Source organism: Rhineura floridana, chromosome 6 (assembly GCF_030035675.1).
Source record: "Rhineura floridana isolate rRhiFlo1 chromosome 6, rRhiFlo1.hap2, whole genome shotgun sequence".
Taxonomy (NCBI): domain Eukaryota; kingdom Metazoa; phylum Chordata; class Lepidosauria; order Squamata; family Rhineuridae; genus Rhineura; species Rhineura floridana.
This window is the reverse complement of record NC_084485.1, coordinates 104,854,128-104,868,984: the sequence shown is the minus strand read 5'-3', so window position 1 is coordinate 104,868,984 and position 14,857 is coordinate 104,854,128. Positions and strand designations below refer to the sequence as shown.

At 40.7% G+C, this 14,857-nt stretch overlaps 1 protein-coding gene across 1 annotated transcript in view; it reads right to left on the bottom strand.

The window, feature by feature from the left end:
* The window catches only part of LRRC7 (leucine rich repeat containing 7), a 436,741-nt gene that overhangs the window by 161,786 nt on the left and 260,098 nt on the right, over positions 1–14,857 (bottom strand). The window contains exons 8-9 of the mRNA XM_061633412.1: positions 1,497–1,560; positions 707–781 (exon numbers count right to left, since the gene is read on the bottom strand). Coding sequence (XP_061489396.1) covers positions 707–781; positions 1,497–1,560 — 139 coding nt within the window. The remainder of the gene's footprint in view (positions 1–706; positions 782–1,496; positions 1,561–14,857) is intronic.

Here is a 14,857-nt window from a genome sequence, read left to right as displayed (position 1 = left end):
TTCCCAGCACAACTCCTCCTTTCAGACATCATGACCCTGTGATACCATTTGAATGGAGAAGCGATCATACATTCAGCTGGCTGCCATTCCCTAAATCACTCTAAATGGTGAGATCTGCAATGTGTATATATATAAGTAATGTTTATCTCTTATTAAGATGGTGTCTCACAAGCTGCTGGAGTACATTCTCTTGTTCCACATGGAAGAACAATTAAAAATCTGATTATTATATGATATTAAAATTGTAACAGATTTAGCTGCTCAGAATGCAGCACTGAGAGTCAGACTGCCAGATTCTTTATTAGACAGACATCCTTCAGCAGTGAAATGCATGAGGCATGGCACAGAAATATTGTTAAAACTTAGTTCATACATAAGCCTCAGTGTCCTGTCTCACTGAGAGCCTTATCCTCTTTCAATCATTTGAAAACCCATCAAGAAATAACATCTCTCACGTATGTTTTAATATCAAATAAAATGGATATATATATATATATATATATATATATATACACATACACACACACACATATATACATATACATATTTTAAATTTCAATCAAATTTACTGTTTACACATTACTACACAACACATAATATTCTTGTCCAAAAATGTATGTTCTGACTAGTTTCTCCCTATGTTAACCGTAAATGAAAATAATTTGTACCATTAATATATGCATTTATGCAATATAAATATCCATACCCCTGGCAGTGTTTGAAGTGAATTATTGTCCATCCATAATTCCTTTAGATTTTGTATTTGTTCCAGAACCTCAGGCTGTAAAAGAATAGCTTTTATAAATGTAACATATTTCCAAACTAAACAATATTTTAATTATTTCCAACTGATTACAATTTTTGTAAACAAAATCAAAATAGAACTATAGTTCTTTAATCTGACTGCTTCATCACTCTCTTTTTAATGTTGCACTTATGACATAAGTGATTATTGTGTTAAATATTAAAAGTCACATTTCTGAGTGTAAATGGTTAGATATAAATCCATGAACAAGGACTGATATACTAAGCAACAAAATCAGACTGCTCAAGACTGAAAAGATGCCCAAAGCAGCAGTGTCACATCTGTTATTTCGGAAACTCTGTTAGGTATTAGGAGTTAAGAAATGATAAGCTTTCATTTTCACAACTTCTGTGTCGGTGCTGAGCTCTAAAGCAAGATGCTACACATCTATCAACCCTTTCCCATATTAACCCACAGAATCCAGAGCATCATGTGCCATAAACAGAGACCTAGAATTGCTATTTGCATCATTATCCTTGTATGTGAATATAAAACATAGCACCATGGATTCCGTTATTTCCTGTACAAAGTAGAATCCTATGCAGCTTTTCTATGTATAGAAGTCTAAACAGTTGAGCTGCTCATTTCTGCATGAAGCAGGATTCTCACAGAGGGAGTATGATTGCATTTGTATATTAAACACTACTGTGCAGTAGTGTTTTGTTATTTTTTTAAAACAGGTTTTTCTTACCAGCTCAGAAAATTCATTATTGCCTAGGTCAAGCCTCTCCAGCTGTGTCAGTTTGTGCATTGACCTGTAAAAAACAAAGATGAATTATCGGAATTTTACCCAATAGGAACGATTTTACCACATTCATACTATATACAGCTGCAAGGGTTGTATATGATGTAAAGCTGAATTTAAGAGATAGACAGGACATATTAGATAGGACAACGAAAATATTAAGACAGGACATCAAACTTGTTTTGGTCAAATTGTTGATAATCACTACCATTGAGAGTATTCATTTTTTATTTCAATTCATAACTCACTACTTCTACAATAACATATGATAAATTAATCTCTCCAAGCACACAAGATTAGTAATAGTCCTCATGGATACAATTCAGAACTGGATGGGCATTTCAAGGCAAACATTTTATTAATATGAAGGGGTCAGCTCTGAAGATGGAAAGAACTGCACTCTTCACTGGGAAACACATTGTGGGTGGAAGGCTTCATGTGCATAACCCAGCTCTTGCAGTTACAAAGAAATACTGGATCAGAATGCATGTTGTAAAACATCTGCAAACTGAATGTGTTCAGCAGATGGGCAGACTATTAGCTTTTATCTAAGATTTCTATAGAAGAAAGGCTATGCCCCTGAATACTAGTTGCTGGAAATCTTAAGTGGGGAGAATGCTGTTACACTTAGGCTCTTCTTGAAAGCTTCCCGTAGGCATCTGGTTGGTCCCTGTGAGAAAAAGGATGCTGGACTAGGTTGGCCTTTGGTCTGATCCAGCAGGGCTCTTCTTATGTTCTTATAGAGAGAATTCTGCCAAGTTTGGGTTCTCCTTGTCATCACCTTACAGTAGGCTGACAACTCTAAGGAGATTAAAAAGGTGTGACTTGAAATAAGGGTATGGGGAGACACAATTTCACATATTGCTTTGAACCAGCCAGCCAACTGTCAGGTAACATGACAGAAAAACAAATGAGACATTAGGCATTCATTAAAGATAACCACAAGAAGCCAGTTAAATCCAAGTACCTAGCATTAATCTAGCCAAAGTTTATAAGGAACATAATGTGTATGCCCACTGCGCAGACAAGAAAAGTATAAAACCAATGGAAGCTGTGTGTCTGTTACTGCACCTACAGTCTCACACTGCACAACAGGTTGCTGCATAATTAGCCTATGAAGTGTAATATGCATTACTGAAATCTCAGAGTGCTTCCAGATAGTGGCTCATTGGCAACAGGTTTCATATGGATGCTGTGAAAAACTTGCATGTTTGAGCAGCACCAATCCCACAATAAACACCTGTCTGGAATCATCCATCTGAACATTTACTAATGTAAATAGTCTAATGGGGTTTCACTGCATGTCTGTTCTCCCAAATAATCCTATATACACAGAAACCCAGTTTATTTATTTTTCTTATTATCCAAGAGTTACAGAAGCGTCTCTCTCTTAGAGGAATAAAGCCACGCCATATAAATGACATTTTCACTGCTCTAGCTAAATATTTTTTTAAAAGATTGTATTTCTACTTTGCCCCAAAATCCATTAGCTGATGTTCATAAGTTGCACATATTTACAACTGCAGCCTCAAAGAGCTGAAGATCTGCTACTGGCTATGACATAATGGGATTACATGGATGCCTCTGTACTATACCTATACAGCCATTATATCTTGCAAACATAGTTTGAGAGTTATTGAGTATATGCAATGGTTTTTTGTGACAATATTCACTGGAGTAGCAGCACCACGTTTTGCTGACCATGGCAGCCATTTTGTGCTGGCACCTACAGTACTTGTAGCAAGATATGAGTACCAGCACCTCTTTAAAAAACAAAACAAAACAAAACAAAAAGCACTGTGTATATGTAAATAGTACAGAGAAGGGCTACAAAAATGTTTCAGAAATAATTCTTCCCCCTTTGTGAATGCTAAACATAAATCATGAAGGAATTTGTGAGCTACACTATCTTGAATGTTGGAGTAGTTAGGTCACTAACAATGGATGCTAATTAATCAGCAATGCTTGGCTTGGGACTTCTTTGTTTTGTTTCAAGGATACCATTGATTTAAAACTGATATTATTATGAATCTAGCTGTGCCTGCCTACGTATAATTCTTCATGGGCCTCATAAAGTATATACTCTACCCATATTTGTAAATAACAGACAACAAAGTTTCTGGGGTGCCCTTATTTGCACAAATAGAAGGGTAACATGCCGTTAACAATTTTGGATTTGTGCCCACAGTATATCAACTGAAAGTTCTTACATGAGCGTTCTCTCTCTCTCTCTCTCTCTCCCCCCCCCATTTCCTTTCCTAATTTAAAAAGCCTTGTGTATTCCTGTCTAGCTGGGACTTAAATTCAATGGTAGTATGGCATGAGCTACTTCATCTTAAATTATTAAGCTCAGTTTTATACTCCATTTGTCTTTTATAATTGCAAAATAGTTAGCTGATTGCTTTCCCCTCTACTTACAGCCCTTTGAACCAACAAACTATTTTTATGTTATGGAAATTCAGCAACGCTATGGAACTGCCTTAGATAAGGCATGTTTCTAAGTAATAACTAACATTATACTACTGCAGCTAATGCTGACCTTACTCCTGGCATTGGGACAATCTTGCTCCCATCTCATCTTAAATTGTGTACTTAATTGTTCTTGAATAGCAAATCAGTGCTGTAGAAAAGTCAAGAATGAGCATACAGATGTGCAGCCAAGGACTGGATTCCAGCAACAGTGCAACAGCACCAACTGCACATCAGTAGAAGCAGAACTAAATGTAGTAAAAAGGGATGCAATTCAACAGGGTCAGGAAGGTAAAAGATACAGAAAACAGAGCCTTCTCAGATTGTTATTACTGTAGGATGGATTGATTGAATATAGGTAATATCTTTGAACACCTGAAAAATATACATATCAGACTCAGTTGACTTCTGAGCTCATTCTCATAGCCCCATTGGAAGAAAGGGGAGGAGCGAGTAAACTCAAGGGTCAATGTGGTTCATTCTGGTTTGTTGTGATAACCAAATTGGCCTGGTATGTGATGGAGGAAGACAGGGAACGAAAGAACAAGGTGAACAAAAACAATGGAGAAAAGGTTGCAAATATGAAAATAAAACTGCCATTGCAGATGAGGATTAAAAGATGGAGCTCCCCTCTGGACACTTTGAAGACTAGTGATCCAGTGAAAAAGTTCTAGCTGAGAACTATATGTATAACATGTGTCACTTGAATAATCTTCTATGATAAATTCAGATGAATAGGGATGGGAGATCTATAAATTTCAGTTTCTCATTTTTATAATCTTAAATTCAGTTCACCATATTAGTTTGGAATTTTTTTAAACAAATAATCATGAAAACTCATCAGTATTTTAGTGCAAATTTCTCCTAGTATACACATTTTTGTAGACTATTTTGCCCAATATACACATTTTTGCAAAGTAATTCCCCCCAATTTATTTCACATATATATGTGCATTATTTTCACTTATATATGCATTTTATGTGCACTTTACCGTAGTGTATGGATTCTTATACATATTACTTGGCTAGAGAATTACATTACAAAATTCAGAGAAGTGTGAATTTTGAAAGATGGCTGTGTTTCAGTTTGTGTATTGTGTAGTTTGGAAAGTGTGAATTAGGTAAATTCACCTTGGAGTGCAAACTGAATCACATTTCTCCCCCAACCCTAGTGGAAGACAATAATCAATTTTTTTAAAAAAAATACTACTGTAATGTTCTGTGTTAAAGGCTGTAAACAAACTAGTTGTCAGAATAAAACATTTACATTAGCCATGCCTGGAGGGGGAATGGGTTGATCTGCCAATCAGTTGCGAAATCTCTTTGAAGCTGATTTTTTTTAAAAAATGAACTCAAGCTGCTCCCACCAGGTTTTACAGTAAAAAGGGGAGGAGTTTGACTAGCATCATGTGCCCCCCATTTTCAGAAGAGAGAGATGAAGACACACTGGAACAGGCAGAACAGTGAGTGTGTTTCTACCTCAAGAGTGCACCAGAACAACAAAAAATTGATCTCAAACAATGGCATCACTGCAATTTTAATTAGAATATGTATTATATAAGCAGGCCCCCTTGTCTACTGCTGCTTCCCCACTTCATGTTTGATGTGTATACAGACAATATAATTGTTCCAAATCAAAATAATTCTGCCATTGTTTCCCATATCAAAGCTTGCTTGTTTATTTATTTACTGATTGATTGCATTTATATACCGCCTCATAGCCGAAGCTCTCTGGGAGGTTTACAACAATTAAAAACATTAAAAACAAGTATACACATTTAAAACCATACCAAATTAAAACCCATGAAAAACCAATAGGCAAGTTAAAAACACGCTATTTAAATGCTGTTAAAAAATGCCTGAGAGAAGGGGAAAGTCTTGGCCTGGCACTGAAAAGATAACAGTGTTGGCAACAGGCACACCTCATCAGGAGACTATTCCATAATTTGGGGGCCACCACTCAGAAGGCCCTCTCCCTTGTTGCCAGACTCCCAGCTTCCCTTGGAGTAGGCACCTGGAGGAGGACCTTTGATGTTGAGCATAGCGTACGGGTGGGTTCGTGTTGGAAGAGGTGTTCCATCAGGTATTGTGGTTCCAAGCCGTGTAAGGCTTTATAGGTTAAAACCAGCAACTTGAATCGGGCTTGGAAACATACAGGCAGCCAGTGCAAGTGGGCCAGAATCAGTTTTATATGTTCGAACCGTCTAGTCCCTGTTACCAATCTGGCCACTGCATTTTGCACAAGCTGCAGTTTCCGAACCGTTTTCAAAGGCAGCCCCACATAGAGTGCATTGCAGTAATCTAACTTGGAGGTTACCAGAGCATGGACAACTGAAGCCAGGTTATCCCTATCCAGATAGGGGCATAGCTGGGCAACCAACCAGAGTTGATAGAAGGCACTCCGTGCCACCGAGGCTACCTGAGCCTCAAATGACAGAGATGGTTCTAGGAGAACCCCTAAGCTACGAACCTGCTCTTTCAGGGGGAGTGCGACCCCATTCAGGACAGGTTGGACATCCACCATCCAGTCAGATGAACCACCCACTAACAGCGTCTCAGCCTTGTCTGGATTGAGCCTCAGGTTATTAGCCCTCATCCAGTCCATTGTCGCAGCCAGGCACCGGTTCAGCACATTGACAGACTCACCTGAACACGATGTGAAGGAGAAATAGAGCTGCGTGTCATCAGCATACTGATGGCAACACACTCCAAAACTCCGGATGACTGCACCCAATGGTTTTATGTAGATGTTGAAAAGCATGGGGGATAGAACTGACCCCTGTGGAACCCCATATCGGAGAATCCACGGGGCCGAGCAATGTTCCCCAAGCACCACCTTCTGGAGCCAACCCACCAAGTAGGAGCAGAACCACTGCCATGCAGTCCCTCCCACTCCCAACTCAGCCAGTTGTCCCAGAAGGATACCATGGTCGATGGTATCGAAAGCCACTGAGAGATCAAGGAGAATCAACAGAGTCATACTCACCCATCTCTCTCCCGACAGAGGTCATCATACAGGGCGACCAACACTATAGTGTTCAATCTGCCTCTTTCTTAAAAAAAAATCCCCCACCTGGGCATTTTGTCATGTGGTTTCCATGGTTGTATGTGCTCTGTTTCGTTTACTGCCAAATCTAATAATCACACCACATTTCCTTCACACTTTTGTAATTCCTCTGTGGCCAGAGCTAATATTTCACTGCTAATATATTTTGACATATGAGCCATAATTCAACATATTCAGCCATGCTTAAATCCATCCAAATCTATCTTGTATGATTGTATGTATATCCCACAGTATAAAATTATTTGTTTGCTTGGGACAAACAAATATGCAGTTTGGAACCAGGATACCTGAAAGATTGTCTTACCCCTATATACCCAGTTGAACACTGAGGTCTGCAGGTGAGGGCAGCCTGCAGATACCATCTTATCACGAGGTCCATTCTGCACAACATAGGAAGTGGACCTTTAGTGTGGTGGCACCGACACTTTGGAATTCCCTCCCCTTAAATATTAGACAGGCACCATCTCTGTCATCTTTTCAATGCCTATTGAAGACCTGCCTCTTTCAACAAGCCTTTTAAGTAGAGACCTTATCCCAGTCTGCGTCTGTGCTGGAATTGCTTTTTCAGATATCTTAAAAGCTAAAACATTTAAAAACATTTAAAGTTGTTTTTTAAAGATGTTTGGTTTTAATATGTTTTAAAGTTTTTTGTTTTTAAATGTTCTAAAGTGCTTTAAGTGTTTTTGTTTGCTGTTCTGGGCTCCTTCTGGGATGAAGGGCGGGATACAAATTTAATAATAAATAAATAAATAGCTATAACAGGGAATCCCAAACTTTTCCCAGCAAGCTTTCCCAAAGAAATCCAGCCCAATTAAATAAACTCATGCTAGGATCTATTTAGTCTCATAATTCTTATCTATGGGTTTAAATTAGAGAGAGTAGACTTTGGTTAAACATTAGGATTAATTTCTAAAGAATGAGAGCAACTTGATCATATAACCTGTTTTGCAGGCTTTCCCTCACTGGAGGTCTTCAAGCAGAAGTTGGACAGCCATCTGTTGGAGATTATCTAGGTTTGGATTTCCTGCATCAAGCAGAGGATTGGACGAGATAGTCCGCCAGTATTATGATTCTATGTATTAAGGCACTGAATTCGCTACCCCCAAAAAAGTGGACTCTCAAAAATTGGGCATCTAGAATTATTAATATCACATGACAATATGTGAGTGGGTAAGCTCAGACATGAGAGCTGAATGGCCCAGGTTTTCTATCTGGCCCTGGGCACCACCATTGTTGAATGCTTTTGCTTGTCTGGATTGTGTTCTTGAATGGTGATAATATCTCTTGCTTGCCTTGAGGGATGATGAGGGATGGAAATGTGCTCCATTGTTTCACTAACTTTTGTCTCTGGCCATGTTCAGCCCTGGTATGTGGCCCCCAGAGGGTTGCCCAGAAGCAAATGCAGCCCTCAGGCTGAAAAAGATCCCCCACACCCCTGATGTACAGATATTGGTTCTGAGTGCTTTGTCCAGCCAAAGTACTTCTACCTCACTTTTTTAAGAACAAACAATGAGGCACCAGGGTGCCAGGCAAAGTCTGGAGAAAATTATTCAGCAGGAAGCTCAGCTGATTTCTTATATTTCTTGCTGCCAGTGCCCCACTTCCCAAGTGGCTTGAAGCTGTGCATTATGGCACTGTTAAGTGTCCTCAAATCACACCTTTTGCTTTCTTCCAGGGAAGCCTTGAGTAATCCGAACAGCCTGCAGTGATTGATTGGCTAATTCAAATTCCTCTCAGGAAAAGGTCTGAGCTACTCCTCTCAGTTTGGAGTCCAGGTCTACAAGGTTTCCATATACATCCTCCAGTTATATGGTTGGTGGATTCAGAGACTATGAAACCTCCTGGGCAGCTGATTTTATTTATTTATTTATTTATTAAATTTATAGCCTGCCCTTTCTCCCAGAAGGAGCTCAGGTGATCACAAGATCATCATTGGAAAGGTCTAGGGATAGTCATCAATAGTTGGTTTCCTCTGGTAGTAGAAAGCAATATGGAAATCACTGAAAGTAAATAAGTAAGTTTAACTCATTCTTACATGCTTATAGAAGAAATCAAATCCTGCTGAATGATAAGCAGGTGGTGGAAGCTGAGAGGACTGGAAAAGAAATCTTCATGGGTTGCTATTAGCAACTATTATAACCAAATGCTGCTATAGTCACCTGGAGGCTTCCAGCCACATGGACCCCTGTTCATGGTCGCTTGTGTGAACCAGCAATTTGAGACAAGGACTGAACAAGAAGCTAGGAAGCTGAATTAGGAGGTTTTCTTAAATCTAATCCTCAAATACAGCTGAGGTATCAGGAGGATTCCATTTGTAACTCAAGGGCAAGAACAAGCCCCAAACAAACTTTAAAATAAATAGGGAAGAATGTTAGGAGGCAAAGAGCTTGTTAAAAATTGCCATGGATGGTGTCAAACAAGGTGCTTACCTGTAACTCTAGCTCTTCAAGGAGTTATCAGTGTAGTCACACAGAAGAGTTCTGCGCCTGCAAAGACTTATTTTGGAACTTTCTTGAACTAGGCCAGAATTTTTTGGCAGATTGCTCATTTCCAACATCAGTGCACACTCAAGAGAGCACACCTCCCACCTTCCTACTCGGTTCCTATGTATTGCAAGCAGTAGCTATATAAGCAGGCAAGCGAAGACAGACTATGTGAGTAGGAAGCTAACTTACCAAAGGCTGGAGAAGTGCCTAGGAAGCCACTGGGTTCAGCACAGCTCTTCCGAAGGAAGCATCCACCCTGGCTCAAGCACCAAGTCTGTAGTGCTAGATGAATATACAAGGCTGATGTAGTAACCCTCTGTGCTGATGTAATAGGTACCAGGAAAGCCACCTTAAACATTAAGTGATGCAAGTCACAACTAGCGAGGGGCCAAAGGCTTAGCCATGAGTTGAGTCAAAATATCTGAGAAACTCAAGATGGATAAGGAATGCAGAAACTGGGGGAGGGTGAAAGTTATCAATTCTTTCATAACACGACTCATCAATGAGCAAGAAAAAAACCCCAGAAAAAAATATTCACTCCACCATGGAAAGTCAAAACAGTGGCTAAAAATCCCTTAATGGATGAAAGTGCTAGTCCATTTTTGATGCAGAAAAGTGATTGGACAAGTCAAAGCATTAAATCTATGCTCTCTTATACATTTAAGGAACCTGGACCATTTCACAGCTAATGATTTATGAGAGGCCTCCAACACTCACTTTTCCTCTTCCTAGAATCATGGCTGGGATAGATATATCACACTGTTAACCAGAGTCTGTGGCTCTCTCAAGACCCTCGGACCTGAGAAATAAGGTCCACAGGTAGCTATAATTGGAAGGGGAGAGCAGGGTTACAAACCAGGACTGCCTTTGTCATGGAGTGAGTTAGTTGTAGTCTGCTCTGTCTTTCTGGATCTTGGCCACCATTCTAGTGGTGAGTGGGAGCAGAGGAACATGTATGAAAAGAAAGGTGGTTCGCAAAGAGTCCTTGCCTACCTTGCCCTGCTGCACATGTGGTATTATCTCTTACTTGAGGTGGTAAATATATTTTGATGCATTTGCTGGGAGAGTGTCATGGGAAGAGGCTCAGAGCCGCTCATGAAGCAAGCATCCATTCATGTGAGGAAGCATGCATTTAGCTGAGCAAGTCTTCCAAAGCCCAGCCAGGTAGATCAGCAATGGTGTCACACAGTTCAGGACATACCAGTTCCACAACTGGAAAGCAAGGGACAACAGGGTCCCTGACTTCATCCGACCCTTTTTGTTCATGTAGAATACAATTGCCATGGTGTTGGTGGCCAGCTAGACTACTCTGCCATAGAAGGGGTACTTAAACATCCTGGCCCCAAAGACCTTTATTTTATTATTACATTTATATCCGGCCTTTCTTGCAAGGTGCTCAAGGTGGCAAACACGGCTCTCCTGTCCCCATTTTATAACTGTTTCAGGTTTTGCCATGTGCCCTTAAGTTAGTTCTGGATTCACTGATGGTGACTGACTGATAGTGCCAATGGCAAGAATCTGATTCCATGAAGCAAGCTAGCTGGAGAGATTCACCAGCAAAGTGAACTAGGAATGTGATGAGTAGGGGTAAGTTTCATGGCTTAGACATCCCAATGCAGCTGAAATATATCCAGAAACCAGTGCTGAAGAGCCACTTGTAACTTCTGTGCAGCCACTTATAAGGTCTGTGGATGTTGTTGCTGCCATAAGCCTCAAGAGTTGGAATGCAGACTAGTCAGTAGTAAGGGCATCTGTGGTTGCAAGTGTAGGAAAATCCTTCCCCTCCATGCTTAAGATAAGCATGTCAGTTGATGGAGAGCGCTCTGATGAATTCAAGCCAGGGCGTCAATACCAGACAGGATTTCCCCACATTTATGCAGAGCCCCAAAATGCCAAGAGACTCAGCACTGTGGCAAGATAGTTGAACAACTGGTCACAAGCCAGGGGGATCGGAAGCCACTTGTCGATGTATGTGAATACCACGAAAACAGCCATATTTGTGAAGACCTCTGGGACCACTGGTAGTCTGAACAGCAAGACTTGAAATTGGTAGCTACAGTCTTCCAGGACAATGTGGGGAAATTGCAATGTTGATTCTGGATGGTGATGTGGAAATATGCATCTTTGAGATCAATGGATACAAACTAGTCTGCATGATAGAGAAATGGATGTATGTTGGCAAGATTCAACATGTAAAACTTCCTGGGCCTGATGGAGGTACTTACCTCTTTGAAGGTTCAGCATCAGAGACCTCTGTGTTTGGAAAGAATGCAAAAACGTTTACAACAAACCTCAAAGTCTGGGCACTGGTTTCACTGCTGCCATTTATCAATATCTGCACTTCTAAAGAAGGATAGGGGGTGGAGTGAAATACTTTGTTCAGGAGAACAAACATTATTGCATAACCATGTGCATGATGGCAAGCACACAGTTGTTAGTAACGATGATAGACCATATAAATGAAAAATCCCTTAGATGCTTGCTAAATACTGGCAGGTAGGTTTCTGAACGATGAGGAGGAGGAAGTCAGTTGACATCTGGAAGTCTCTGCTGCCTTATGCCTCTTGAATGACCAAAACGGCAGAGCTGAGAAGCTTTTCTTGATAGAGTGCAAAGAGGTCTCCTGGGAAGCCAGTGCAACCATGGAGATAGGATGACTGGAGGAGATTCTGTTCCAAGAGCAAAACTTGACAAATGTAGACTGTTGGACTCCCAGGCCCAAATCATGAGCTGTATTGAAGAGCTTTTGGACTATCTAAGACATCATATGCTTTTTTTCATATAAAACGGGCCTGTGCCATTGAATGGGAGATCTTTAACCCTGGTTCTAGTCTCTTGTGTTAGTCGAGATGAGTAAAAACCAACTTTGCCTGTGGACAGGCATTGATCCAATCATTGCTTCTGACCCACAGTCAGCCAGATGTCCAGACATGAGGATGTGTTGTTTGCCATGCATACCACCTCCTGCTGGAAAACTTAAGCTGTTCACTTTTATTATCTAGAAGGTAGCCAGAAAAAGAAGATGCCTTTTCCTACAAAACATTTTAATATTGAGAAATGCACAGGAGAATAGCGAGACAATTTTCATTGGATGGGCAGAGACAAACATAGGGGGACAGAAGGGTTGGGGCATCAGTCAACACAAAACAGGTTTCTCGGGGTAGGGGGTACTTAGGTAATGACAAAAATAAACCCCAATTTATGCATTTTAATTAGAAACTAGGATTTCTAAGTTTACAAAAACCTAAATCAAATTAAAATACAATATTTTCTACATCCAAAATAGTTATGTAAACAAAACAACAGTGACTAGGAAGTAAATATATATTGTACAAGTCATCCTACCATAATGATCTGAACTGTTAATAAAGTCTAATGTGCTGTGATTTCTCTGCACACTTGTGGAGGAACTGTTCACTTGAAATTCCTTCAAATACGTTACTTTCAAAAGCCAAGATTATTAAGTTTGCTACCTGAAGACAGCAGAAGAAGCCAATGTGGCTTTACAAAAAGCGTAAGATGACCTGAAAACAAAAAAGGACAGGAAATAAAAGGAAGGCCAGGCCACAAAGGAAGAGTACAGACAGGTAGCATGGAATTGACTAAATCGGCCTTGGTTGCCCTGATGGATGACCTTTATTGGGAGGACACAGGGAGTGTGAACCTGTTATTCTTACTTGATCTCTCAGAGGCTTTTGATACCATTCACCATGGTATCCTTCTGGACCAACTTGGTGAGATGGGTTTCGGAGGCACTGTTTTACAGTGGTTCCGATCCTATCTCCAAGGTCGCTCTCAGAGAATAGCATTGGGTGACTGTCTTTCAGCCCCCTGGCAGTTGTGCTATGGGGTGCCTCAGGGTACCATCTTCTCCCCCATGCTGTTTAACATCTATATGAAGCCCTTGGGAGCAGTCATCAGGAGATTTGGGGTGAGGTGTCAGCGGTATGCTGACAATACCCAGCTCTATTTCTCCATAATATCTGAATCTGGAGAGGCCATGCAAGCCCTGGACCGCTGCCTGGACTTGGATGAGGGCCACTAAACTGAGTCTGAATCCTAGCAAGATGGAGGAGCTGTGGGTTGGTGGTTCCCGAGTTTGGATACTTGGTCAGTTGCCTGCTTTGGATGGGGTCGTACTCCCTCTGAAAGAGCAGGTCCGTAGTCGGGGGTGCTCCTGGATCCATCTTTGTCGCTATAGGCCCAGGTGACCTCCATGGCTAGGAGTGCCTTTTACCAGCTTCGGCTGATAAGACAGCTGCGGCCATTTCTAGACTGGGATAGCCTGACCACTGTTGTCCACGCACTGGTAACCTGCAGGCTTGATTACTGTAATGCGCTCTATGTGGGGCTGCCCTTGAAGTTGGTTCAGAAGCTGCAGTTGGTGCAAAATGTAGCAGCGAGACTGCTCACTGGGGCAGGGTACCGCCAACATGTCACCCCGCTGCTGAAAGAATTGCACTGGCTGCCCTTATGCTACCGGGCCAAGTTCAAGGTTCTAGTTTTGATGTACCAAGCTCTATATAGCTTGGGACCAGGATACCTGAAAGACTGTCTTATCCCTTATGCACCCAGTCGATCACTGCGCTCTGCAGGTGAGGGCCTCCTGCAGATACCATCTTATCAGGAGGTTCGTTCTGCACAATATAGGAAATGGACCTTTAGTGTGGCAGCACCTACCCTATGGAATTCCCTCCCCTTAAATATTAGGCAGGCACCATCTGTGCTATCTTTTTGGCGCCTTTTGAAGACTTTCCTCTTTCAACAAGCCTTTTAAGTTGAGACCTATCCCAGTCTGCACCTGTGTTAGAATTGCTTTTAATATGTTTTCTTTAATATGTTTTTAACTCTTTTTGTTTTTAAACATGTTTTTAAAGCTTTTTAAAAATGTTTTTAACGTTGTTTTGTTTTAATGTATTTTAAGGTCTTTTTATGATGTTTTAAAGTGTTTTTAGCGTTTCTGTTTGCCATCCTGGGCTCCTGCTGGGAGGAAGGGCGGGATATAAATCAAATAATAAAATAAATAAATAACAAATAAATTGCAGAGATGCCATAGGAAGGGTAAAGCTGAGAATGAGCTGTGGTTAGCAAGAGATACTAAAAGCAACAAAAAAGGTTTCTTAAGGTATGTCCATAGTAAAAGATAGAGAAAGGAAACGGTGGTACAGCTACTCAAGGAGGATGGCAAAATGATAACAGATAACAAAGAAAAGACAGAAGTGCTCAATTTCTACTTTGGCTAAGTCTTCTCACAAAAGAGGGTCTATGACCCTCCTGTCAAATGT